Raw genomic sequence first — 26,415 nt, 5'->3', positions numbered from 1 at the left:
CCAAGTAGCCTGGCATCACGTTAACCACCCACTTGTCTCTTTGATCATCTTTATGTTTTGCACTAAATTTGTCCAAACTCTTGATCTTGTATTTTCATTTCTTCAGCATTTCTCAGCAACCATGAATCTGCCATATTCTTCTACAACTGGGTGGCAATGGCAAGGGAGCTTTAACCACGCCATCTCCTCACAGCTGGCTGTCCACAGAACTCATCATCATGTCCGCATGTGCTAGGGGTGCATGGGAGCACCATTAGTAATTTCACCCAGGTCACGGCATGGACCATGCTGGCCTGGGCAAAGCAGACCATGAGTCAGCCCTCTCCCAACGCCTTCTTGGCCCTGCGACACTGACCATGTGGCAGGGACTAGACTTGCCGGTTTCTTTATCACCCACTCCACAGCAAGTGCTGAAAATGCAATGGCCTTCACTAAGTGTGCACAGCCCTGACTGCCCCCAAGTTCATAGCACCCCTTTCATAAAAGTGTTCACAGAAACAGCTCTTCTGTGACCAGACCCAGCTTCTTTAGTGAGTTATTTACTTCATGTCTGCCTCTTCAAGAGCTCTGAGCTGGGTTCCTAGAGTAATCATAATCGCCGGGTTCCACCATCTGCAGATGAACCAATATAGATTCACCTTCAAATTTCCATTTTCTAGCATGACCTTGACAACCAATTAGTCAACCAGCAGACACTTACTGAGCATAGATTCTACATGGCGATGCTCAGATACTGTGCCATCCCTGGAGGAGCATGGAGAAAGAAACCAAAATGCAGCTGAGAAGATGGGGTCTGCACACATGCCTTTCAAGAGATTCATGCCAAACATTTTATACAAACAATAAGATTAACATTCGCCAAAACTGTCTTCCCGATGGACTTTCCCATCACCCTCAGAAATGCTTGCATCCTGCCTGCAGCTGAGAGCCAAAGCTTTGGAAGCACTGTCAAATTTAGCTCTATTCTTATCTACTGCCAAATTCAGGGTCTTCTTCCTTGGGAAATCCTTTCAACAGTTCTTACTATAAAAATCTGCTACCAAGTCCCTCTAGACCAGCAGTCTGTGGCATACATCTCTGAGAATGTGATAAAAGTTCCAGGCATTGTCTTCTTAAAAATGTACTTGTGCATAGATTCATAAAAATGTGCATATGATCTCAAGGGGTTCACAGACCCCCCGCCAAAAGAGGCCATGCTGTGGTCTAGACTGGACTATAGTTTCTTGACTCTCAACTTTTCATATATTTCTAATCTAGGAGTGGGTGTTTTTATTAGTCCATTCTCGCACTGCTATAAAGACACTACTTGAGACTGGATAATTTATAAAGAAAGGAGATTTAATTAACTGACAGTTCTACATAGCTGGTGGACCTCAGGAAACTTACAAACATGGTGGAAGGCAAAGGGGAGGCAAGGCATGTCTTACATGGTAGCAGGAGAGAGAGCGAAGGAGAAAGTGCAAGTTTTAAAACCATCAAATCTCATGAGAACTCACTCACTATCATGAGACCAGCATGGGGGAAAACTGCCCCCATAATCTAATCATCTCCCACCAGGTCCCTCCCTCAACACATAGGGAGGGACAGGAACTCAAAGGATGACGACTGGCAGGTAGGCAGATGGGATCAATGGGTCATCAAGTCAATTATCTCTACGTAAAGGGTCAGAAGAAACAGGACATGTCCAGGGTTCTCACTAGCATGCAAAGGCAACTGCCAGGTAATGTATGTCACTTAACAGCCAAAGATATCATGCCTCAAATTCATAAGCAGATTCCAGAACTGTGAGAAAATAAATTGGTTGTTATTTTTTAAAAATCTCAATTCCCACCTACACAGCTTACCCAGAGTACCCCCTAAAAGCGCACTCTTTTTCAACTAGTGATAAATGCTGGATTCCATACAAGGTCACCTTGCAGGAACGCTTAGTCCACTCCCCAGTGCCACCATTGGGGGCTGGAGGCTTAGCCCTCCCATGCAAATTAGCAAAGTCCCAAAGCTTAGGCAAATGTGACCAAAGATGCGTAGGACTGTGGCACCTAGAGAAGTGTTTCTGGATGTCTGCAGGCTGCCAAAGCTAGGGGCTCGCACCTGTGGCATCACTCTGACCCAGGGAAGAGTCGGTAAAATGTTGTAGAGCTAGCGGCTGCTGCATCTACCTAGAAGGCTATGAATAATAAGAAACTCAACCTAATTACTTTGCTTTGTCAACTACAGCTTTCAAGTTAATGCTACAATTTCTGAAATGGCACAAGTGCACATCACACAGGACTAGAAAATGTGGTATTAAAAATTTGACATTATCTTCTGGGAGTTACTGCCTATCATCTGACTTGAGATGACACTTGACTCTGCTCGGAGATGGCAGTTAGGCTCAGATACAGCAACCCAAACTCAGGGCTGCACTTTTGAACATGCTGTTTGAACATATTGGAAACACCAGCTGATCTTCCTCACTCTGACATTTTAAGAAGACAATTGCCAATTAAGGAATAAAATTAAGGACTATTTCTACAATTATTTCCCACCCAAAAGGCTCTGTAACCTCAAACAGTTCATCAGAGCTTTTCATGTTATACCCTTTCCCTTATTAACAGCTTGTCACTGTTGCAGGATAATGTGGGACATGCACTGCCCAATTGTCCAGGACAATTCGCCAACATATTTTGCCAGGAACTTTGACCTGTGTTTCCTTGTTTAAGCCTCTGAGCATTCTCACAGCAACAGTTTTCATGTTTCTGATTCATTTATCCCTAACTCACAAGTTAGGGTTTTTTTTTTTTGCCCAGGAAACCTTGTAAGCCTTGGTCCTCAGAACCATATTTTAATTTTGACTCTCAAAAAGGGCTCAAGTGCTCATTGTGACCAGAACTCCTCCAGGTTTGAGCAGGTGCTGAGCTGGAGGAGACGAGCCCCTAATTTCTTGGTGCTGCCATACATTGTGACAGTCTATCCCTGAGGGTTGCCATTGTGCAGCGATGGGGGCACAACCACTTGGGTCCTGTGGAACTAGAGGTCTGGGGTGTGTCCCTGATGATTGCAAAAGCATCTCTTCTCTCTGCCTGCCTCCTGTCCCTTCACACAGGGTCCGGCTAACATGGCCAAAGAGCAACACAATTTTAAGGCAAAGGACAATATTCTTGCATCATTACAGTTGTGACACTCAACATCCTCATCAAAGTGCCAGGAAGTCTTGCATGCTGGAGAAACACATTTGCTGTCCACAGCCTCCCTCCCATTCCCACATCTGGTATTTCCACATCTGATGGTTTCATCCATCCTAAATCCAAGTGGTATTTCCCATGGCCAGCTTTGCTTCATTCCCAGGGAAGACAGAAGAACCCTGCAAACCCATTTCCTACTGGAGAGATATTTCAAAATTTCCAAAATTTGAAATAATTCAATGTCTGTTAGTCTCATGAATGTACTTTAGAGACACGAAGTAGACACAATTTCCTATAAAGGACTCCAGTGTCTTCCTTACATTTACAACTATTTTAACAAAGCTGAATTTGGGAGGGTGAACCATCCCTAAAATAGCAAAGAGGGACATCCTTTTAAATAATTTCTAGTTCAGCACGATAAAAGGCAGAAACTGTTTTCTTCTCAAAGCCTAGGGCTCCATCTTGGGATACGTTAGGAATAGAATTGTGCCCTCAAAAATTATGCACTCAAGATGTATTTAATTGTTTTAATATCATTATAATCCCAATATTTTGTAAATTATCCAAGAAGCTGATCTCATTTTAAGAAATAAAGTTGTAGTAAAAGAAAGATGTTTTTCAGTCTTCATAGTTTTAAGTACATATGAATATCAATAGCATAATCATGCAACCAGTAGTAAAAGCTAACATTTTTTGAATGCTCATCTGAAGATACAGAGAGGCACAACAGTTTTTCCTCTGCTCTCACAACAAGCTTCTGACACCAGCTGTGTGGGAGGTTTCCCCACATACCATGTAAGCAATCAGTTCTTCAGGGGAGACCAGCTGGGCTTCCTTTAATTCCACTCAATTCTGATTCCATCTATCTGAAGACAGTATCAGCTCCCACAGATGAAGGCTCAGTCCCACAAGATTGCCCCACTTCAGACCCCATTGCCAGGAATAAATTGTCACCTATTCTTCTGTCCATCGGTTATAAATTGGAATCTCCATGAACCCCTCCTGGGGTTTGATTAATCTGCTAGGAAGAGTCACAGAACTCAGTGAAACCCTTATGTTCACTGATTTATTATAAAGGCTACTGTATTACAAAGGCCACAGATGAACAGCCAGAGCATGGAAGAGAGGCACAGTGCAAGGTGTAGGGGAAAGGGCGGAGCTTCCAACCCTACCAGGGCACGCCACCCTCTAGGAACAGCTCCACATCTTTAGCCGCCTGAAGCTCCCCAAGCCCAGTCTTTTTGGGCTTTCATGGAAGCCTCCTTACAGGGACATGATTGATTAAATCATTGGCTACTGGTAATTAACTCAACCTCCTACCCCGCCCCTCTCCCCAGAGGTGGTGAATGGGGCTGAATCCATCCTTTAGCCTGCCTTGGTCTTTCCCAGGGACCAGCCCATCTCTGAAGCTGCGGGTGGTGGGTGGGCGGGGCAGCCACCAGTCAACTCATTAACATACAAAGACACTTATCACTTCAGAGATTCCAAGAATTTTAGGAGTTGTATGCCAAGAAACAAGAGGAAGACCAAAGATCTACTTCACAGTATGAAATGTTTATGGCAGTCACTCATTAACCAGCATCACCTGTCTGCGACCTTCACCACACAATAAAGGAATACATTATCATCCCTCATGGATAGATGGGGAAACTGAGGCACAGAGCAGTTAAGAAGGTTGCCCAACGTCAAACAGCTAGCTGCTATTTGGACAAATAAATTTATTTTTATTAATTTTGTTATTAAAATCCATCATTAAAACGGTCATCAAGAATTCAAATCCATCTCATCTGAATCCAGAGTCCAAAACCATACGATGCCCTTTGCAGAGTCTCAGGAAACTAAATGAAAAGATCTGGAGCCAGAAGAGAACAGTGCAAGTGCTAAATTTTCAACATAACATCTATCATACCATTACCAAAATTACTCTCACTTTAATTCGGGCACATGTCCAACTGCAAAGTATAAGAACAATCCTAACCACCTGCATATTTCCTAATCCAGAGTAAGCACTGAACACATATTTATTGAACAAATTTTCAATGCCAGAAACAAGACACTGAGCTATCAAACTGTTACTTTCTACTTTGCTTTCATCTGAATTCTTACTCTTAATCGTTTTAAGTTCATTGATGTGAAAAAAAAGTGAAAAGAAAAGAAAGAAATGGGCTTTTGGTTACAAACTGGCTTCTCGTCTAGGACAATACCCAAAGTTATTTATGTTTTAAATAAATGATCTAGTCAAGAGAAAAAGATACACATATCGTAATATATTACTTGATAACCTCCATGAAAAAAGAGAAAATATCTATGATCAACATGAAATAATAAAGAAGTATGAATTATAAAATTTAAAAAAAAGTTTTAAAAGCCTAAATTCCAGAAAAAATACAATCTTATTATTTTCAAGTATTTGGGAAAACAAAATCTAATTATTATGGAGGCGCCCAATGGCTATTTAGTCAGACTAGACTGGCTTCAACAATAGATAAAAAGCATCTGGCATTAGCATAATGTTTACATGAAAAACATGCTTGTTAGAGATAAGCTAGGAATGAGAAAATACTTCAAGAAGACAGCCCACTACATATCCTATGTAATAAAAACCGTGTCATCCCCTTTTCCAGAGAATATTATTGATTCTGGACCGGGTTTGTGTATGTATCCGAAATAAATCGGATGCTGAGGCTCAACAAACCATTCTGTGGATGGTATTTTCCCCCCATCACTGACCCATTTTCCTGCTTTGGTAAGTTTATCTTCACTGTATAGGCCAGTGGACTAAAATTTAGGAGTTATTTTAAACCACTAACCCTGAAGGATCTTTAATCTCCAGAAACCGGATTTGGTAGTCCTAAGATTCCTCACCAGGAAGCCGAGTGGCTGGGCCTGGAGGAGGTGGGAGGGAGGTAGGGGACCCATACTCAGGGTCCTGCGTCCCAGGGCCCACCGACTGGTTCTGCCCTGGGTCGGCCTCTGAGCTAGGGCGCTGAGCGCATCCTGAGCAGGTGTGCGAGCTCACAGGCTCGCCAGAGAGGACGGCAAAACTCAGACTGAAAGCAGATCAGTTCTGAGAAACCCATGCCAGGCTCCCGAAGAGGGGAGAAGGCCACGGAGGACAGAGTCTGCTCCAGGCACCGCTGTGCTCACTTGCCATCAGCCCAGCCTTCTCCAGATTCACTCAGGAGCCTCCACTTCTTGATACCTCACATGCACGTTTCTGGAACCTTCTTCCCCCGCCCATCTGACCTTCCAAACTGCACCACACAGCTGGAACCGGCATTGTGGGCAGCAGCAGAAACCAATGGAAAAAAAGGACAAAGTAGTACTGGGAGGGCCATGTTACACGCAGGGGCTCAGCCTCAAAGTGAGTGCAAACTAACAGGTGCAGGCCTGCACCTAACGCTGCACAAGCCGCTGCCACCGCAGTGAAAGAAGTCAGGCTATCAGTAGCCGCAGCCTCACCTGCTAGGAATGCAGATTCTCGGAATACCCCACACCTCCAAAAACAGAAGCTCTGGAGCTGTTTCATGGAGCCCTCCAGCTGATGCTGATGTGAGCTCATGTTGGACAACGGCTGGTGAAGGAGATCCTTGTGTGGGCCTTTCCGGCTCCAAGGGGTCTCGATGTCATTACTTTGCTGTTTATGCTTCTGAATTTGTCTTTAAGAGTAGTACCTGGCACAAAGCAAGCTGGGTATAAATGCTTCACAGACATTAACTCACTTAATCCTTACATTTGCTCCCTAAGGAAAGCAACTGCCCTCATCCCCATCATACAGATGAGGAAGACCAGGGCCCACACGTTTCCCTGCAGGGCCTGTGACTGGTGCACAACCAGCGTGTCCCTGGACCGTCTCCTCTCTGGATGTAGTTGACACACTGCCATCACCTTTCCAAAAAGTTGTGTCCACGTCTGACCCGTTAATGCCAGCTACTTTGAAAAACAGACTTTTCTTTTGCCAGACTAAATGTAAGGTCCTCAGTCTGGTGGTAGCAAGTATGTCACACACAACTCAGTATTAATTCTGCAACACTAAAATGGCATTGCATTCTTTAAAAAATTCTAAAATGCAACTCAAAACTTCAAGCTAATGATAAAAAAGAGTTGTTTATATTTTAAAATGACATTTCAAAGCTGGTGCTCTTGGATGATGTGAAAATAAATGCTCCTGTGCTCAGAAATAAAGCATTACTTGCATACAAGGGGAACTGTGGATTTTAAAATACATTTTGATTATCATATTACATAGTAATATATATAAATAATTATTAGAGATGTAAAAGCCAAATCTTCCACCAATTAGATTAGATATTAGTATTATTTATTCAATAAATATGAAGGAAAAATACCAAAATGGTTATCATTGGGTTTATCTGTACAACGCTGAAACAGAAACAAATACTGACCTAGTATCTTCAAAAATGCCCCATGTGCTGAATGTGAGTGCTAGGTAAGGTTTATCTTTCTGCAGTGAAGACACATAGTATTCTTCCCTGAACGTGCATCATCTGTCATTTCTTTCTGAATGTGGATCATCTCTGGGGATGAGTGTGGCTGCTGGGAAAAGTTTGTGGAAATAGCTTTCGAAACATTGAATTACAGCTAGAACACACTGGGTTTTGTTCTTCACAAAGGAATATCCTTGTTTTCTAAAGCAGAAACTTAATAAAATCTTTAAACAATTTTAATTGTGTCCAATACAGGAATACTGTGCCTCCAGATCTTCTGCTGAATTGGGCAATGTTTATTTAAGTTAGCTGCACTCTCTATGAGTGAATATACAAATGGCTTCCCCAATTGTTGGTGTATTTAGTGAAATGAAAATAGAGCAACTGACATCAAACTGGATGCTTCCAGCTCACAGCCAGTATCTCTGGCTGTGGTCCTTGCTAAAATAAGTGGCCATGGTACACTAAGATATGTATGTACATGTATTACTAAACAATGATAATTTTACAAATGAACAATGTACTGATTCCAAGAGCAAAGGAAGATGAGGAGGTTGAATAGTCCTCCTTTATCAGGTAAGAGGTGCAACAACAGATACACAAAAGCCCAAGTGGCCTGGAAAAGATTGCTTTAATAACTGATTTGGACACTTGGCATTTGTCTTGTACCTTAAAGATAAAGTGAGCTTTAAAACTCAGATAAAATAAAATGTTTTTATAGTATGCAGATTAAAAACCAAATCCAGCAAAGCTTCCACAGAGAATATTACTAAACCACGGAATAAACTATTTACATAAAGTGTTCAGCAGCGTACATATTTCCAAGTCATGTTTAGTCTGTGGTGGAATATCTACGCCAAATTCCAAATTAAGGGGAAACACCCTCGTTTGCCCAGATTCATCTTTGTGTTCACTAATAATACCACAGTGGGGGACAGTGTAAGCCAGCAGGCACTCCCTCTAGGACACTCCTGGGGTTGGAGGGGGGACTCCCAAGAGAATGGCAGCTAGAAAATTGAACCAATCACAAGTAATTAATTCCCGATTTTCTCCTCTGTGTTGGGCACGCTCCCAAACACGGTGGGGTGCTTTAAAAAGAAGATATGTCCTGGCAAGTGTTGGAACCAAGACACAAATGACAATGTAACTCCAAGCCATGTGGCAGCAACCACAACCAGCATTTCTCGAGTTCTTACTTCATGTGCGCATGCTCTCCCTAGACATGGCAATTACCCTCACTGTATGTATCAGAGACTCCAAGCTCAAAGAGATTACACTGCTACTGAATGGCAGAGCAAGAATTGCAATTTAGGCCAGATTTTTTAAAATCCAGATAGTCAACAGTATTTCACATTACCACTCTGTCTGACTCGAGAGGGGACTGCATGGAAAAGGGGCAGGCTGCACTGTTTTAGGAGCTTCAGTGGAATGCATGCAAGCCGAGGGAAGACAAGAGGACACTGTAGGCCGGGGAGCAGGAGAAGATGAAACAGCTTCTGTGGAACGCAGAGATGAGTCCTTCCTTACAGTTACCAAAGCCGTATGTCGAGGAGTAGCAAGGAATGAGGCCAGAAAAATTTGACAGATCCGAACCACAAAGGGAACGCACAGCCAAGCCCAAAAGAGGTACAGTCCCAGTGAGACAGTAGGTGGCCATCGGCAGATACTGAACCAGCAAGTCTATGGCCATAACTGAGGGAACTGAAGGCAATTAGCCTCTCACAGCCTGAGGGATGGGCTGGAGAGCGGGAGAGCTGGGAGGAGGGGTAGGGCCAAGAGGGTTCAGTGGTGATTCTGGCACAAGGCAAAGAGAGCTGGAAAGGAGTCCCAGCCATGGGAAGGGAGTCCCAGCCATGGGAAGGGAGTCCCAGCCATGGGAAGGGAAAGCTACGGGTGCCTCTGGGAAGCATCCAGAAAGAAGAAGTGGGAGACTCTGTGACTGAGCAGACACGGAAGGTAAAGAGGAAAGGCTAAAGCCTCATAGTCTCTGGGCTCTGTATCCAGAAACATCAGGGGGCACACCAGGACCAAAATGGCAGAGTTAGGAAGGGTGGTCAGTCTGGGTGAAAGATGAGTTCAGTCCCGAACATATTTGCTCGGTTTGAGATCAAAGCAAGACAGCCAAGGGAAGGTGTCGCATGGAAATGTGAAGACATTGAACTGGAGTTCAAGAAGGAGGTCTGGAGCCCCCTTCAGGGAGTAATGGTGCACCATGGAGCAGATCGCCGGTGGAAGTCAGAGAGTGCAAAGAACAAAGAGAAGCACGCAGGGCTGCCCCTACAGCTCACCCACACTGAGAGGCATGGGAAGAGGAAGAAGGCAGAAGCAGAGACACGGAAAGAGCACTAGGAGGGACCCACGTCCCAGAGTTAGGACGAGGAGAACAATGGAGGGAAACGAGGCTGGAACCAGCTCACTGTGTACCATACTATCAAAGTCTTCACCCCAAAGTCATTCCTACAGTGTCAAAAGCCTCAGAAGAAACTCACCATTAAAACATGTTCTGGTTTATATCCCTTTTCATTGTACGCATAAGAATGGTAGGAATATGTCTTTTGTATTGTTCTATAGTTGACATTTCTTCGTGGTTGTTTAATAATAGCAGGAAGAACAATGCTCTAACATTATTTTAGATATTCTATTGTTGCTTGAGCTGATACTAGCTCAAGAACTCAAAATACCAAACCTCCTTGTGAGACATTTTAAAGAGGTCAATCCTTCTTCAATTTGGGGAACAATTATTATAACAAACATCATAGAATTCATCAAAACCACTGTTGTCGTTTATTCACTTCTTAATGTTCTTCCACTGTCTACAAAGGTTTGTCTTAGATCATCACTGGTGGGTTCCATTTGTCTGCAAAATCTTCACCAGCTCTTAACTAAATAACTGAACTTGTTATGACTATCCTTACCAGTTCTCAGAAATTTGCCAACAGTCTTGTTAATGAATAATGTAGGGTTTTGTGAATTCCCTCATGGCCTGGCCCAAGTAAGGGTAGGTTTTCTGGGTCAGTTCCTAAAGGCACTCCTGACTAGAATCAGTCATCCATGCCGCAACTTTCCAAACATCCCCTGCCTGCCTACCTGCCACCTCCGAGAAAAGGGACAGGACCACATACTGGGGCCTCAGTTGGAGCTAGGAGCTCTTTTTTATCACTGGTCTCCTAAACCCTACCCTTCCAATTCTTTCCACCCCTCTGAGAGCAAAGTTCAGCCACCAAGATTGTTAATCATAGAAACAATGACATCTTGGTATCTCAAAGGAGCAAACTTGAAGGTCATCTTTCAGCACAAAGACCCTTAGACTTGAGAGTGGACAGGCAGAATGGCCATGCTTTCTGTGGAGAGTACACCATCACAGCGCACAGGGACATGACATGCCGGTGTATAGTTCCCATTTCTCTCTCATGTCTCAGAGGCAGAAGGCCCTCCCAGAAGTTTCCTCTGAGTTCCTCAAAGCTGGATTCGGTGTTCCTATAGCCCTTCAATTCCCTTGATTGTGACATTTACCAGCCTGAGTTAGATTTGTCTGTTTCTTTTCCAATATTTCTCACTAGACCTTCCTGCGGACAGAGAGTGGGGGTGAGTCCCTGCCGCACGGCCAGCACCTGGCAAGGTCACAGCAGGAAGGAGGTGTTCCAGATGCATGTGTGGAATGAAGGAAGGCACAAATGGGTCCGTGTGAGGACGGGACAGATCTGTCAGGGAAACTGAGGTATAGAGTTCGATGAGTAACCCCAAATCTTCTGCTTTTTAAAGCAGGTATAAATGTAAGATCCTCTGGTGCCTAAAGCACACTCATTCTGTGTACATGTAACTATTAATAATGCATAGCACTGGTAATTCTGTGAATCTAGCCAGAGCACATGAACACTGTGTCTTCTGGTTGGTCTTAAAGTTATATCCCTTCACCCTAGTCCAATTCCATCTATTAATAAACAGCTTGCAGACGTAAGGAATATCTTCACCAATATCACTCCTGAGATCCTGGGCGATGCTGCTCTTGTTGGGACTGATTCAGAAACCAGCCTTCTCATCTAAACTACATTTCCAGTAGAACATGGTCCATACTTATATGGAAATGAAATCTCACTTAGTTTGAACTCTAGGTCATTCAGTCCCAGAGGTGGTGACTAATGGTCAGGAGATGACAATATTACTGGACAAGCATCACCACTGAGGGGAAAGTTCACATTTCTAATCCTGAGAAATAATCTGTTAAGAAGCATCACACAGAACCAGCTAGAGGGGAGTGTGAAGGCTGCTGAAGGAAGGGTTCATTCCACCCAGTGCAACTGTGTGACTAAGAGCAGAGGGTGCTCGCCATCAGAACACTACTGGCACGTGTCTGTCTGGAGCCTGCAAGCTATTCCTCCTTTCTTGCTAAAGAAAAGTGGAGGAAGGGAGGAGCGGGGAGTAGAGTGGTAGGTTCAGCATGGGATGAAATTAATAGTTTAGAAAATCCACCCATGAGTACATAAACAATATGACCATAGCAGATACAGCAAATACAAAATTAAATAGCCTTTCATGAAGAAAAAACAGTAAGTGCAATTCATGCCTGGCACACAGCAGGTGATGTCTGGATGTACAAATGCAAGTAAAGTGTGACTCAGACAGTGCAAAGGAGAGGTAAGCCAACAGTCACTTCCACTGGCTTCTGAATTAGGATCTGATCAAATCCTCAGCATCTTATCATTCAAAATGTACTGTTAAATTATGTTTTGCTTGGATCAGTGTTGAAGCTATTTCAGTGTTATGGTACACGTAACAGCTGATTTTGGAAGGAGGTAAGCCAAAATGTTATTGATGGCATGAAAAGTGAGACAAATTTTTAAATTAGGCAGATTCAGTTTTAAGTGATTTTCTTGTATACCCATACGTCATCTGCACATCAAGCACTTTTCTCTAATTTAACCAGGGAAAATACAGAGTAACAATAATATGTGTGAGGTCAGCTGTGATCAGAAGTGCCCACATGCTGCATTTCTTACAATCAGTCCATGGCACCTCAAGGGACACAGCAAAGCTAGTGGCCGGGAATGTAATTGAGTTTTAGGAAATGATTAAAGGGAAGTAAAATTATCTCCAACTCAATATTAATGCATTTGATTTACCGGGTGAGAACAAGATTTGCGTAACTGAGTGGTTCTTTCTTTCTACAGTCCTGGATGTTTGGAAAGTCAGCTCTTACAGTTAGCTTTGCTTTGCTAACATTATCCATCAGAAAATCGAAATGCAAACGGCTCCTATTTCCCAATGAAGAACTTTCTCTGATTTACCTTACCATCATCAGGCTTCACCATCTCGAACCTTGGAAGCGTTCAATCTTTTTTGGTCAATATTTCTAGACCAAAATAAAGTGCTCTCAAGCCTGCTCTCTGGAAAGTTTTGTCATCATTACCAAAGGGTGTTTAAATAACCGGCTATGAAGTTTGGGGAGACTGGGCTGGGAGGAACAATTTCAAGTTAATTGCTGATGTAACGTAAAAGCCCCCAATGGAGAAGTTGCCTCCAGGGAGACAAGCTCTCAATTAGGAGATGTATATCGCCAGTTCTCTCTGGCATGTAACAGTTAACAATTTCTATACAGTTAGGTGGATTTAGTGAATATCATTCTTCCAGGAGAGAAGAAAAAAATTTTTTAAAGAGGAAAACAAAGAACAAGATTAAGAACAGTAAAATAATAAGTATGGAAAATCTGGTAAGTAGCAAAAATCATTTTTAAGCATTTGAGGGAGAAACTGCAAAATGTATTCAGAAGCCACACCTTCCGGACTGTGGGACTGCATGGCTGTGACACTGAGCAACAGCTGAAGTCTTTACTCTCTTGGAGGGGAAGGAAAAAAGGAAACAACGGTCAGTCCAGGCTTGTCCACGGCTGGAAGCCTCGACTCCTGCAAACCGATCTCCCAGATCCTTTCTGGGCAAGCACATAACCAGAGGAAATGAAAACTAGAAAAACAATTTGTGCATGGAACAATGACATGGAGTTTCACTTTGGTTTCATGCTCAAATATGAATGTGGCTATAATTTTTTAAAAAATATCTTAATAGAAGGCAACGAGTTGAGGATGGTGGCTTCTTCAAGCAGGGCGTCCAGAAGAGCCCTACTTCTGCCTTGGAGCGCGCCTTAGGCAGCAGTCGTGGGAAAGCTCAGATACAGCTGTTTCCAGGCAAAGGGCCCAGAGCTTTTCAGCCTCAGCCACCAGGGTCTCCAGACAAGGAGAAATACGCCCAAAGCTGCTCCCAGGCGCTAGGAGCTTGGAGCTCCCAATGTGGGTCTCTGAGCAGCGCGAGGTGGGCGCTCCCGCCCCTCCCGCCCCCAACTCCCTCGCGCACCCGGGACGGGTGAAGGCGCCCAGTCGCCGAGCATCACCGCGACGCGGGTTCAAATCCCGCCGGCTCCCCGGCACCCTCTCCCCGCCACACCGCGGGCTGTTTCTCCTCCTTTCCCCGGAGGAGTTCCCTAACTCTCCAGTACCCATACCATAACAAAGGAGGCTCGGTCCACCAATGCGCGATCGTAGCCTACAGGGACCCCCAGCGAGCACCGGCCCAGAGAATGCACCTGGCCCTGCCACACGCGACCGCCAAGGGGCAGGCGGACGGCTCCCGGCGCGGACAAAGGGGCCTCTCGGGGCGCCCAGGCTCAGGGCGGGACGCGGGGAGCGGAGCTGGCCGGGGACTCACCTTCGCAGCGGCCCGGCTGTGCTCCTCGTGGAGCAGAAGGGCGGCGGGCAGCAGCAGCAGCCAGACGCTGAGCCGGGGCCCCATGGTGGCGCGCCCGAGGCGGCGGGGGACGGCGGGGGACTGCTGCCGGGCGTGCGGGGGCCGCGGCGGGCAGCTAGCTCTCGGAAGGCCGGACTTCCAGCGCTGCGCACCGTCCCGGGTGCGGCGGCTCCAAGCGGAGACCTGAGCGCGGCGGGCCGAGCTCCCCAATTTGTTGGCGCTGCCCCCTCCCCCCGGCGGTGCGCGGGCGGCGCCTCAAAGGGGAGGACCCTGCGGCGCGGGTAAGAGGCGGCGGGAGCGCGCGGCTCGGGAGTGTGGCCGCTGTGCGCCGGGACACCAGGGCTCCGCGCTCCGCACTCAGAGGCTCCCGCGTCCCAACCCGCGCGCTCGCGGATCCAGGCCGCGGACCGAGAGGGGCCGCCCGAGCTCCCGGGGCCGCCGCCGAGGGAGTCCAGCAAGGCAGGCCGCCCTGCCGGTGTGCCGCCGGCGGGTGCTTCTGGAAGGGCCAATGCGCGCGGGCAGCAGCCCCTGAAGCCGACCCTGAGGTGAGAGCGACCCCCGAGCGGCGCCCAGACCCTGGCCCGAGAGCACCGGGTTGGAGCGCCCTGTGCAGGCTAGGGCTGCACGCTCTCGTGCTTGGGAGTAGAAAGGGGGAGGGTGGGGGAGCGGAGACCGAGCTCCTCGGCCAGGCAGCACCCACAGGGGCTAACAGGAGGCTCTCCTTCTTTCCGGGTCGTGGGGGGACGGCCTTCTGGTCACCCCTGCATTCTGGGGGGGGCGCACCGCGCCGTCCCCGCGTCTCGCGGACGGATACCAACGGTGAGGATGGGCTGCGTCCCTCATCCTGCGCTAAACTCGCTTTGTCTCTCGCCTCTAGGCTAAGAGGGACTGACCGGGGCCCAGAGTGGACAAACCGCCCGCATGGGGAGAGACCAGCGCGCGGTGGCCGGCCCTGCCCTACGGCGGTAAGCGACTTTCTGCCTGGTCCCCGTGGGTCCCCCGCGCATGGACCCTTCCCTGTAACTCTTGGGGACTGACAAGCCGGGCCCGCACGTTCACGTGCCTCTTTCTCCCTTTCTCGTGCAGGTGGCTGCTGCTGGGGACAGTGACCGTGGGGTTCCTTGCCCAGGGCGTCTTGGCGGTAAGTCCTGGCTCCCGCTCCACGCGCTTGGACTTGCGCGCCCGAGAATGGTTGGGACGTTTGAGTGGCCTTGGAGAAGGCGGCTCGTCCGTGCGCTCCCGCGTGTGTGTGGGAGAGTGGGTGTTCGCCAGCCTGCCCACCCGGGTTCTGAGAAAGCTTGCTCTTCCCTCATCGTGCGGAATCCGCCTTTCCTTCCCGTGGGTTCCCCGCGTCAATCCTGTGCTTTGCAGGCATCGGCCCTTTCAAGGGAGCTGAGAACTTAAAATGTAGCCTGAGGCACCGTTTTCGTTGCTTTGGGAAAAGCGGCAGCCATAGAGGCCAGGAAAGAATGTCAGTCACTTGGCAGTGAGACGCCAGGCTTAGGGCGAAAACAGTTTTCCTGGAACTCGGGAGCTGGTGGGGAGGCTCTGTCACGGGCTGAGGGTTTTTTTGTTTTTAAATGGGAGTCTCTGGGTAAAGGGGCGGGGCGAGGAGGAGAACACGACAACCTTAGTATTGTTTGAATTGAACCATTGCGAGGGAACAATGGCAGAAAAGCCGCGTTTTCTCCCAAGTCCTGTTCCGGCCCTGGCAGATCTGCTCCGGGCGCCACTCTGGGACCCTGTTCGCGGAGGCTGCCCCCCCACGCTGGCCATGCACAGCCCTGCCGATACCGTGGGTGCAGTTGGCCACTGCCCTGCAAGAGGCTTTGTACATTTTATACGTTTTGTTTAAAGAGCAGGAGCCACTTTTACTGAGCTTTATGTAACCATGGCTAAAATGAACAGGTTTGGTGGGTGAATTTAGTGCAGTACTCAAATGTTTAGACAGGAGCTGGAAGCGTAGGGAGCTTTCGAGATGTCGCTGCCCCTCCTCGCCTTACTGTGGCCTATGGAGTAGCTCTGCCTGTGGCAGCCAGGGCCCAGGTACATTCCCCCTGGAAACGACCCCACCCTCCTCAGCGCGCACTGTGCCAGAGCAGCTCGCAGGTACAAAGGGGAAAGGTGTTCATGATTTCGTTTGAATTCTGTTGTTTTTACATCGTTCTGCCCTAATGGAAAACAAACCAGGATTTTAAGGGCAGTGAGTGATGAGGAGCTACTCCCACTTGGGAAAGAGCTGCTGCCTTTACTTTTCCGCTGCTGTTGGCTCTGGTTCAAAGCCCAGGTTGGGAAGTAAGAGGAGAACTCGGAGACTTTGACCAGAGCGCTCCAGGCCAAAGTTTTCTTCCAGTTCAGTTGTGTCTCTCCGTCCCAGCCCCGACTTAAGATCAGAACCTAGATATTTGAACTAGCCCAGTGACCCTGTGAATTCTAATGCGCATGTCTGTACTGCGTGTAAGACTTGTCTCAGATTTATGAACCAGAAGCAGTGCATGCACGCGCACGCACACACACTCAAAGAAGGGGGCCATCCCTAGAAAATACCGAATCGGGCTGTGTGTGCTTTGGTTGTACTGACACCCGCATCCCTTTGTCCGCTAGAGCCACTTTTATAATTTCCATATGTTCATGCCTAAGGGTGGTGGGAGTCCCAGGAATTCTTTTGTGAACTCATCCTGAAATTGGTGGAAAGACCAGCAACTACCTAGGTCTTCAGAAAACCTAGGTATTAGCCTGGGCGTGGCAGCTCACGCCTGTAATCTTAGCACTTTGGGAGGCTGAGGCCTGCGGAATCCCTGAGCTCAGGAGTTTGAGACCACCCTGGAAGAAACAAGGTAAAACCCTGTATCTACCAAAATACAAAAAATTAGCCAGGCATGGTGGTGCATGCCTGTAATTCCAGCTACTCAGGAGGCTGAGGCTTAAGAATTCCTTGAACCCAGGAGACGGAGATTACAGTGAGTCAGAATAGCCCCACTGCACTCCAGTCTGGGAGACAGAGCAAGAGTCTGTCTAAAAACAGAAGAAAACAAAACAAAAAAACAAATAGCAGCCAAAAAAAACCCTAGATATTAAACATAGCTCTGCCCTAATTTCTTAAATCCGGAGCCTCAGTTTCCGTACTCTGAAGAAGTACAGCTTTTTACAGAGGCCAAGTACCCTAAGGCAGGTAGGATGCCTCTGTTCTCCCCAAAACTTCATCAATGCTGCAAGCTCACCCTCAGTCTCTTTGACTCTTTGATCTTGGGAGGGGACCAAGAACATGGATCGCCCAGCAGAGCTTCTCAAAGTGCAAGTGCCTTAGACCCCCAGACATAAATCAGCTGGAAAGGCTTGTTAAGAAGTCAGGTCCCCATCTCAGACCTTCTGGTCAGACATTCCGGGGTGGAGTCCAGGACTCCGCCTTCCCACATGATACCAGAATCTGGGAACCACTGAGCTAGAGTACTGGGTTGAGAGGCAGTTGACATTACTTGCCAATTCACTTCATTTCCCTGGGATTTAGATTCTAACTCAACAAATAAAAATAAATCTTTTTAATCATTTTACTAGTAACCTACTAATCTGTGTTGTTAAGAGACTTGTAGTTTGTTATGTTCGACAAGGGGCTGGTCTTCAGCTTACTCACTTCTTGGGAACCACTGGCTTTAATGGCTGTTTCTCATGAAATAATGTTTCGATTTTCAAGTGTATTGTATCAATTAAGAAAACTTAAAGATTTTTCTTAATTATGGCAAGGACTCTTTCCTGGGTAGGTCAGTTCAGGAAAAAGGGCTGCCACCCGGTCCTGGAAGACTTTTGTTCTTAAAGAGTTTTGTTTCAGAAGCAGCTAGGATGGGTAGTGAAGAGCCTGGGTGATTGCTTACTGGGTACTTCCTGTGTGCCAATTTCTCTGTACTAACGCTTCTAATCCTCACAAGAAAGCACACTGATGAGCTAGGTAACTATTATTACCCCCATTTTACAGGAGAGAAAAGGCACAAAGGGTTTGCAGCCCTTGCCTAAGGTTCCTGTCTTTGTAACTGAATGAAACAGATTAGAACCCAGACCTCTTCCTCCACACTGAGCTTCCAGGGCCTGAAAGGTGGCCAGGAGTTTGGCACTCCTGAGTTTCAGTCTTTGAGTCTCTTGGGGTGTGGGTGCTTTCTCCTTGGTCTTGACCTTGGACTAAGTGCAGCTGGCACTGATTCCTAGGAGGGAGGCTCTCCCCCTCCTTCCTCCTCTGCTTCTCCCACTCTGAGGATCAGGGCCACCGAGTGAAGGAGAGAAGCAAGACCTTTCCCAAAGGGAGGAAAGGAAGCTGAAATCCCATGGGCAGCCTGGGCTCTGCACTCAGTGTGAACCCAAGTGCTTTGTGTGGGCACCTCAGGGCACACTCTCTGCTGTCCAAGGTGCCTTTTCTAAAGGTGCCCTTGTTTGAATGCAGTGCCAAGATGCACAGAGTGCCTTCGTGTAAGGCAATGTGACACAGGGGTCCCATCCCAGACTTGAGGCAGGTGACGGGGTGCAGTTCTCAGTTTAGTGGGCAACTGAGGGGCTGCCGCCTAGGGTGGGTACTCACCAAGCCTCTGCATTCTCTCCCCCAAAACGGAGGTGTTATCATCCCACCCACCTCATAGATGGGAGTGCTGTGAGGTGTGTGGGTGCATGTGAAGTGCTTTGGAGGGTCTGGCACAGCCCGGGTGCCAGGAGGTATCCCCTGGGCCTGTTTAAGGAATATCCCCTCGGCTGCCTGTTCTAACCTTCATGGAGGCTTAAAAGCACTCACTATAGCTGCTGTGAGCATTGTCACCTATCTCCAGAGGCTGGCAGCAGCCTGAGGGATCAAATGTGCAGCCGGCTGGGCGGTCACCTGAGGACCTCTGCCCGGAACCTGGTGCCACAAAGACATGGGTTCACGTAGGTATCAGTGCGGGGCCCCTGCCTGCAGCTTAGTTTCCAGGCTATCCGCAGGGCTCCAGCCCCAGGAAATTCGCCTGACCTTCCTGTTGGCTGCCACCCCCTTCCTTGCCCTCCAAGCCAGCAGCTGCGGTGGCAAGGCCTTTCCGCAGACTTTGGAACAGGGAAGAGATGTTCAGTGCCGCGTGAGACCCAGAGCTTTCTGTAAGGATCAGGAAGGACAGTTCTTTCCTACATTTCCTGGAGCTGAAGCTCTATTGCTCAAAAGATGGCCCTCTGAGAAGAAGAGAAAAGCACAGGGTTCCTCCTCAGCCCGTGGATAAACAAGCGTATCTCAGCTCTCTGGAGGCTAAGTCTTCCTCCATGGGTGGCTTGCAGGACTTGGCCACGATAAATAATAGCAGAGATTTGTCAACAGCATCCCAGAACGAGAGATGGGTAACAAGGGCAAACCGGAAAGCGCAGGAGAAGAAACAGGTTTTGTACGACCAGGCGGCTATGTTTACAATCAGAGAGAGAGAGGTAAAGATCAAGGAAAAGGTTCTAGAATAGAAAAAAAGATTTTGCTGAATAATAAAAATCAAAGGACTGTGTTTAATTGTGTTTCTGGGGAGAGGGAAAGAAAATGAGTGTGCAGTTTAAATAATAGAGAAAATCAAGAGAAAAACTAAGTGCCATGGAGATTTAACTTTTCAACACTATTGATAATATAATGAAGAGATCACCACCTAGAAAGTGGTTTGGGAATGTCTCATTCTTTTTATCTGAAGAAGAATGTTTGTCTTTGATTAGAGGGTTAGAGAAAGCTCTGAAACTGGCCTCTTGCTTTGTGTCTGCTGGTGTCTGCTTGTGTGATCACTGCTGAAGGTGGGAGGCAGTGTCTGCAACCCCTGGCCTTGGCTGATTCAGCTTGTGAATCAGGGACCAGGAATGACACGATAGTCTTGAGAGGCCATAAAGTCTAATCCAGCCTGTTGCTAACCAGGTTCTGACTTCAGGGCAAGACACTTCACGTGCTTTGGCTCTGGAGCCTGGAAGAGAATGTTGTGTGGTATGGATCTCTCAGGTGATCAGGATACCATGAGTAAGTTAGAGAGTCAGCGGTGAGGGCTGGGCTGTGCAGGTGTGCTAAGACCTGTGAGGGTGAGCTAAGGTCTCCGCTGTGATGCTGGGGATAGAAAGCCCTTCCAGATACGCTCCAGAATAGGATTTATCCAGCCTGCACCAGGACCTCGCTTAGAAATCAATATGCCACATGGGACTTTTTATCTTCATGGTGTCGAGAAGCTTCTAGAATCCAGTAAATATGTGATACTTCTCAGTTGAGATGAGAGAAAGGACAGAGTTCCTGGATAGTCCTCTCTTGATGTTTCCCTTTGGTGGCCACTCCCTTCAGTTAATGAGTCCCTCTCAGGACAGGTGACGGCCTAAGTGTCTCACTGCTCTTGAGTTCATTGGTGACTCTGGAGGGCTGTAATTTTTATTTTGGTTACCCATGAAAGAAGAAGGCAGTGTCTAATTTTAGGGAGACTTCATGGGTGTCTCCAGTCCTGTTGATGTGGTCAGAGAGTGAATTTCAAAGGAAGTGCGAGCAGCCCATGTCCACCCGGCAGGCTCCTACCCAGGTGCTGGGTTCTAGCCCCTCCTATGTCTCCTGAGCTCCTGGCTGCCTCCTGAGTGCTCTGCTTCGGTGTCTTCTATTGCCTTGGATGAGGCTGGCTTTTGAAGCAACAAGCTTTTTGGTAAAACCTGCTCCTTTTAAGTGCAGTGTGATATCCTGGGGCAGGTCCTGGGACAGAAAAACTACACTAGTGGAAAAACTGGTGAGATTCTACTGGAGTCTGCAGTTCAATGTAATAATGTTAATTTCTGTACCAATGTTAATTTCTTAGTTTTTACAAAAATGTGCCATAGTTTTGCATTGCTGCAGGCCATGGCAGTGGGATTTGGAGTCCCAGCCTCTCAGTGGCCACAGCTTCTGTGTTAATTAGGGGCCAAGGGAAAGGGGCCCAGAATGAGGATGGCCAGTGGCCAGTGGCTGTTGCCTTGCATGGTTGCCTGTCATCACCCTGCCATTGATAACTGGAAGTGAGAAGCATGAGCGGAGCCACCTCTGCCTGGCCCCTGCCAGTTCTGCTCTGCACACCCTGTCTGCACTCCAGGCCTTAGTCTCTGGGGGATAAGGATGGCCTGTCCCTTTCTACCAGGTGACCCGCAGCAGGTATCACACACTTGCACATGGCTGGGGCCTCTGTCCTTTGCAATTGAGGCCCATTTCAGGGTCTAGCTAAAGCGTCTTCTCCATGGATAGGATTTTTATATTCTTTAGGATCAAGGATTGTAAGTCATGATTGTAACTCCTATAGACTTGAAACATTTGTCTTTACCCACCATCCACCTTTTTGTTTGTTTGTTTGTGTTTGTTTTTGTTTTTGAGACAGAGTTTCGCTCCATCACCCAGGCTGGAGTGCAGTGGCGTGATCTCGGCTCCCTGCAACCTCTGCCTCCTGGGTTCAAGCAATTCTCCTGCCTCAGCCTTCCAAGTAGCTGGGATTACAGGCACAAGCCACCATTCCCAGCTAATTTGTGTATTTTTAGTAGAGACGGGTTTTACCATGTTGGCCAGGCTGGTCTCGAACTCCTAACCTCAGGTGATCCGCCCACCTCAGCCTCCCAAAGTGCTGGGATTACAGGCATGAGCCACCGCGCCCTGCCATCATCCACTTTTTCTCCCAGAAACATGTCTTCCTTAGCTGACATTGCTGTTCCCACAGTCCAAGTTCGGGACATCTTGCATTGGCCCTCATGGAATGATTCCTGGGTACCTTTATCTGCCCGAGGCCTGAAATACAGTGGGCCGTCAACAGAACTTGTTACATAAATAAATGCAGTTAGTTGGCAGCAATGCAAGCAAATCCTTTGGATGAGAAGTACAGTCATGGAACTATTAATAAAAGATGAGATTAAAATGTATTTATTCTTACTGTGGGTTTTTTCCCCAAATTATCTGCTTTCTCCCACTGGATAAAACTAGCTGTATATGGGATAAAGGGATAGTGGATCAGTCTGAAAGATTTGCATTTTTTCCTGGGGATTGTTTCAACCCCACCCATAGAATTCCTGTTTTGTTGCTTTTACCCAGTTCAGTGATCTCCCATGTGGGAATTAGAGAAGAATGTGTGTTTTTGAATTTCATGGACTGATTATCTGGTACCTGGTAGATATTATGTAACAATATTTTTCCGCATGTTGAGTGTTTTTGGATCCCTGACTGTGGAGTAATGGGACCCTGTGAGATCCGGGAAAGGGTTTCTGTTCGTGCACAGGGTCAAACACACAGCCTGGACTGCGTCAGAAGCTGTGGTTTGTCCATGAGATAAAGGAGATGCTGATTAGAAGGAAATGCTGATTAGAAGGAGATACTGATTAGAAGGAGATGCTGATTAGAAGGAGATGCTGATTAGCAGCCGCGGTGCAGTCATTGCAAACTGGTGTCAAGAAGGAGTATCGCAGCGACGCAATGGCACTGGGTCCACTAGCCCAGCCCTCCTTCCCCGTCTGTCCTCCCCGCCTTCCAATGATACTGGCTCCAGATTGGGTGAAAGGAAGGGGTCCCCTGGGAGATTCTTTGTGGGATCACCAGAACCAAACCTAAGAGAGCATCCCTGAAGATGCTTCCAGAACCTCTTGGAGCAGCTAAAACACCCTGGGAAGAAACACAGCAACACTTGTTTGCTGAGCCACTGGGGCTGGAAACTGCTCTAAGCCATGGAGGGTTCACAGATGGATAAACTGAGGCATGTGCCGGAAGGCACCTGGTAGGGTCAGTAGGAACAAAGTGGGGAGTGAAACCTAGAACTTGCTGATTCTAAAACTCTGCTTTTAACCACTGGGTAGGTGAATAAACCCCAGCCACCAAATATATATACACGTCTAAAATACATAAATTGTTGTATATGTAAAACATAGATATGTATATTATATGCAGAAAATGTTATCAATCTACATGGAATATACAGAGATGATAGAGATAAAAGAGAGAGAGAACACACACATACGTATGCACCCTGTACCCATATACACACACACATGCATGCACATAGACACACATGCACCCAGCACACACATACAGAAACACACATGCACATATAGACACACGCTTACACCCCACACACGTCCAGACACACAGATGCACACACTTGCACACCCCCCACACACACATAGACACACATGCACATATAGACACGCTTACACCCCACACACGTCCAGATGCACACACATCCACATGCAATAGACGCACATGCACATATAGACACACGCTTACACTCCACACACGTCCAGACACACAGATGCACACACACACGCACATAGACACACAGATGCACACACTTGCACACCCCCCACACACACACATAGACACACACGCACATATAGACACACACTTACACCCCACACACATCCAGATGCACAAACATCCACATGCAGTAGACGCACATGCACATATAGACACACGCTTACACCCCACACACGTCCAGATGCACACACATCCACATGCAATAGACACACATGCACATATAGACACACACAACCCACACACACAGACACACAGATGCACACACACACGCACATAGACACACAGATGCACACACTTGCACACCCCCCACACACACACAGACATACACGCACATGTAGACACACACTTGCACACCCCCCCACACACACATAGACACACACGCACATGTAGACACACTTGCACCCCACACACACAGACACACACGCACATGTAGACACACACTTGCACACCCCCCACACACATAGACACACACGCACATGTAGACACACTTGCACCCCACACACACAGACACACAGATGCGCACACACACATGCATACACATGGATGTACACATGCACACACAGAGACACACGTGCACATACATAGAAACACACTTGTACCCCCTACACACATAGAAACAGATGTACACTCGCCTACACACACATCCTCATACATGCACACACACATACACACACGCACATGTAGACACACACTTGCACCCCACACACACAGACACACAGATGCACACACACACATGCACATACACATGGATGTACACTTGCACACACAGAGACACACGTGCACATACATACATAGAGACACACTTGTACCCCCCACACACACATAGAAACAGATGTACACTCGCCTACACACACATCCTCACACATACACACACACAGACACACACGCACATGTAGACACACTTGCACCCCACACACACAGACACACAGATGCACACACACATGCACATACACATGGATGTACACATGTACACACAGAGACACACGTGCACATACATACATACACACTTGTACCCCCCACACACACATAGAAACAGATGTACACTCGCCTACACACACATCCTCACAGACACACACACACATACACACACACTTAGCCAGAGGATGCTCCTGGTTTCTTTGTGGGGACAGCCAAGGCAGAAAGAGACTATTTCTGCCTCTGGGGAGCATCAAACAGACCTGTTTCTTTAGGGTTCCTTCTGCAGAGAGGCTGGACAGAGGCACGAGGGTGACTGAGTAGCCTCATGAACTCTGAAAATGGAAGGCTGAGATGACTGCATTCAGGAGAGGCCCTTAAAGGATGACCAAGAAATACGTGAGAATGGGCAAAGGGACAATTTCACCTGTAGAACCAAGAGTCCTACAGACAAAACCCCCAAGCGGCCCTCTCCGAGTCTAGCTTAAAACCCCAGGCCACTAAGGTAAATGCTGCAGCATTTCCCCGTGTAAAGGGGAAAAGGAGGGGCAAACAGCTTTGTGTTTGGCTGTTGGAAAATGCTGCTAGTCCTAATTTAGAGAAAGACTTACTGAAGTCCTGTGGGCAAAAGAGACCTTCCTAAAATTATCTTAGACGTGCAGGAAACCCAGGGGACACTACAGAGAGACAGGGGGATTCCATTTTCCCTGGACCAATGTCAGCTTCCTTACACTGGCTCTTCTCTCGCTACCTTGTGTTTCTGCTGCTGCTTTTCAGGAACGTCCCCATGGGCCAACAGGAGGACAGGTGTGGTCTGTTAAAAAGAGGTGGAGCCTGTGTGCTTGAGCCCAGCAACTGGGAAAAGTCACTTTTCCTTTCTGAGAATGCTTGTCTTCATCTGTAAACAGGAGTAGTAAAAACTATGTCCCAGGGTCACAGTGGGATCATGTATGTGACATTCGTTCATTAAATGAACATGTCTGATTGCTACTAGGAATAATTCACTCACGAGATCTAGAACATCCATCCTCCCACAGACTCACGTGTGGTCAGAGCAAGGACAAGCTAGGAACCGTGAAGTCTGATCAGTGTGTGTGCGTGTGTGTGTGCGCACATGTATGGTGTAGGGTTGTCCAACCATCTGACCAAATTTTACATTAAATATGTCATCCGGGATTATTCCTGGTAAGACAGCAACCTGCAGACGTTCACTGTTTGAGAGCCACTTTATTTGTTCTATATGAGACTTTCAGTACGATTGATCTCATGTGCAGTTGTACTTATCAACAAGCATCTGTGAGAGCCCCCCAACTCACCCTGCTCACAGGAAATGTCAGGACTCAAGCATGGGCCCCACAGGAATAGAGCCAGCTGGGGTCTTGGGTTTGAAACTGCTTTTGCTGCTGCCTGGTCAGGTGATGTTGGTGTGAGTATTCAAATCTTTACACTGTAGTTACATTTCTAAAACTGGGGTTAAAATAGTTCTTATGCATGTGCTTGGAGGAGCAAGAAGAAATTGGCTGTAGAGAGTTTAGTAATCTTAGCATTGCAGTGCTTGATCAACACTAGTTCTTGTCTACCTGGCTTTAGGTTGTTGTTTTTTAGGTCTTCATCCTCATTACCTAGAGAAGTTGAACAGAGAGTGAAGTCCAAGTTAACTAGAGTTACTGTTGGGAACCATGGTACGGGGACAGGAGGAAGCGGGCCAGCAGGACTGGCGGGTGTGGGGGACCTGTAGGGGGAGGTTCTGGTCTTCACGATTCTAGTGCCTGGAGTGCTGAGACCCTACGGTGTCTTGGTGGCTCTGAGCAGGTGGTCGCTAAGTGAGAACTGGTGGAGATGTGCCTTCCTAATGCCTTGAGACGGTTATTTCCATTTTCCTTAAGGTTAGGAAATG

At 47.3% G+C, this 26,415-nt stretch overlaps 2 protein-coding genes across 2 annotated transcripts in view; one reads left to right on the top strand and one right to left on the bottom strand.

The window, feature by feature from the left end:
* Positions 1-14,526, bottom strand: part of COL4A1 (collagen type IV alpha 1 chain) — a 155,547-nt gene extending 141,021 nt beyond the window's left edge. The window contains exon 1 of the mRNA XM_033177282.1: positions 14,309-14,526. Coding sequence (XP_033033173.1) covers positions 14,309-14,392 — 84 coding nt within the window. The 5' untranslated portion in view covers positions 14,393-14,526. The remainder of the gene's footprint in view (positions 1-14,308) is intronic.
* Positions 14,526-26,415, top strand: part of COL4A2 (collagen type IV alpha 2 chain) — a 206,709-nt gene continuing 194,819 nt past the window's right edge. Inside the window, exons 1-3 of the mRNA XM_033177281.1 lie at positions 14,526-14,892; positions 15,225-15,312; positions 15,434-15,488. Coding sequence (XP_033033172.1) covers positions 15,269-15,312; positions 15,434-15,488 — 99 coding nt within the window. The 5' untranslated portion in view covers positions 14,526-14,892; positions 15,225-15,268. The remainder of the gene's footprint in view (positions 14,893-15,224; positions 15,313-15,433; positions 15,489-26,415) is intronic.

The sequence above is a fragment of the Trachypithecus francoisi genome, unplaced genomic scaffold, assembly GCF_009764315.1.
Source record: "Trachypithecus francoisi isolate TF-2019V2 unplaced genomic scaffold, Tfra_2.0 Lachesis_group18, whole genome shotgun sequence".
Taxonomy (NCBI): Eukaryota; Metazoa; Chordata; class Mammalia; order Primates; family Cercopithecidae; genus Trachypithecus; species Trachypithecus francoisi.
This window is presented reverse-complemented; position numbering and strand designations above follow the sequence as displayed.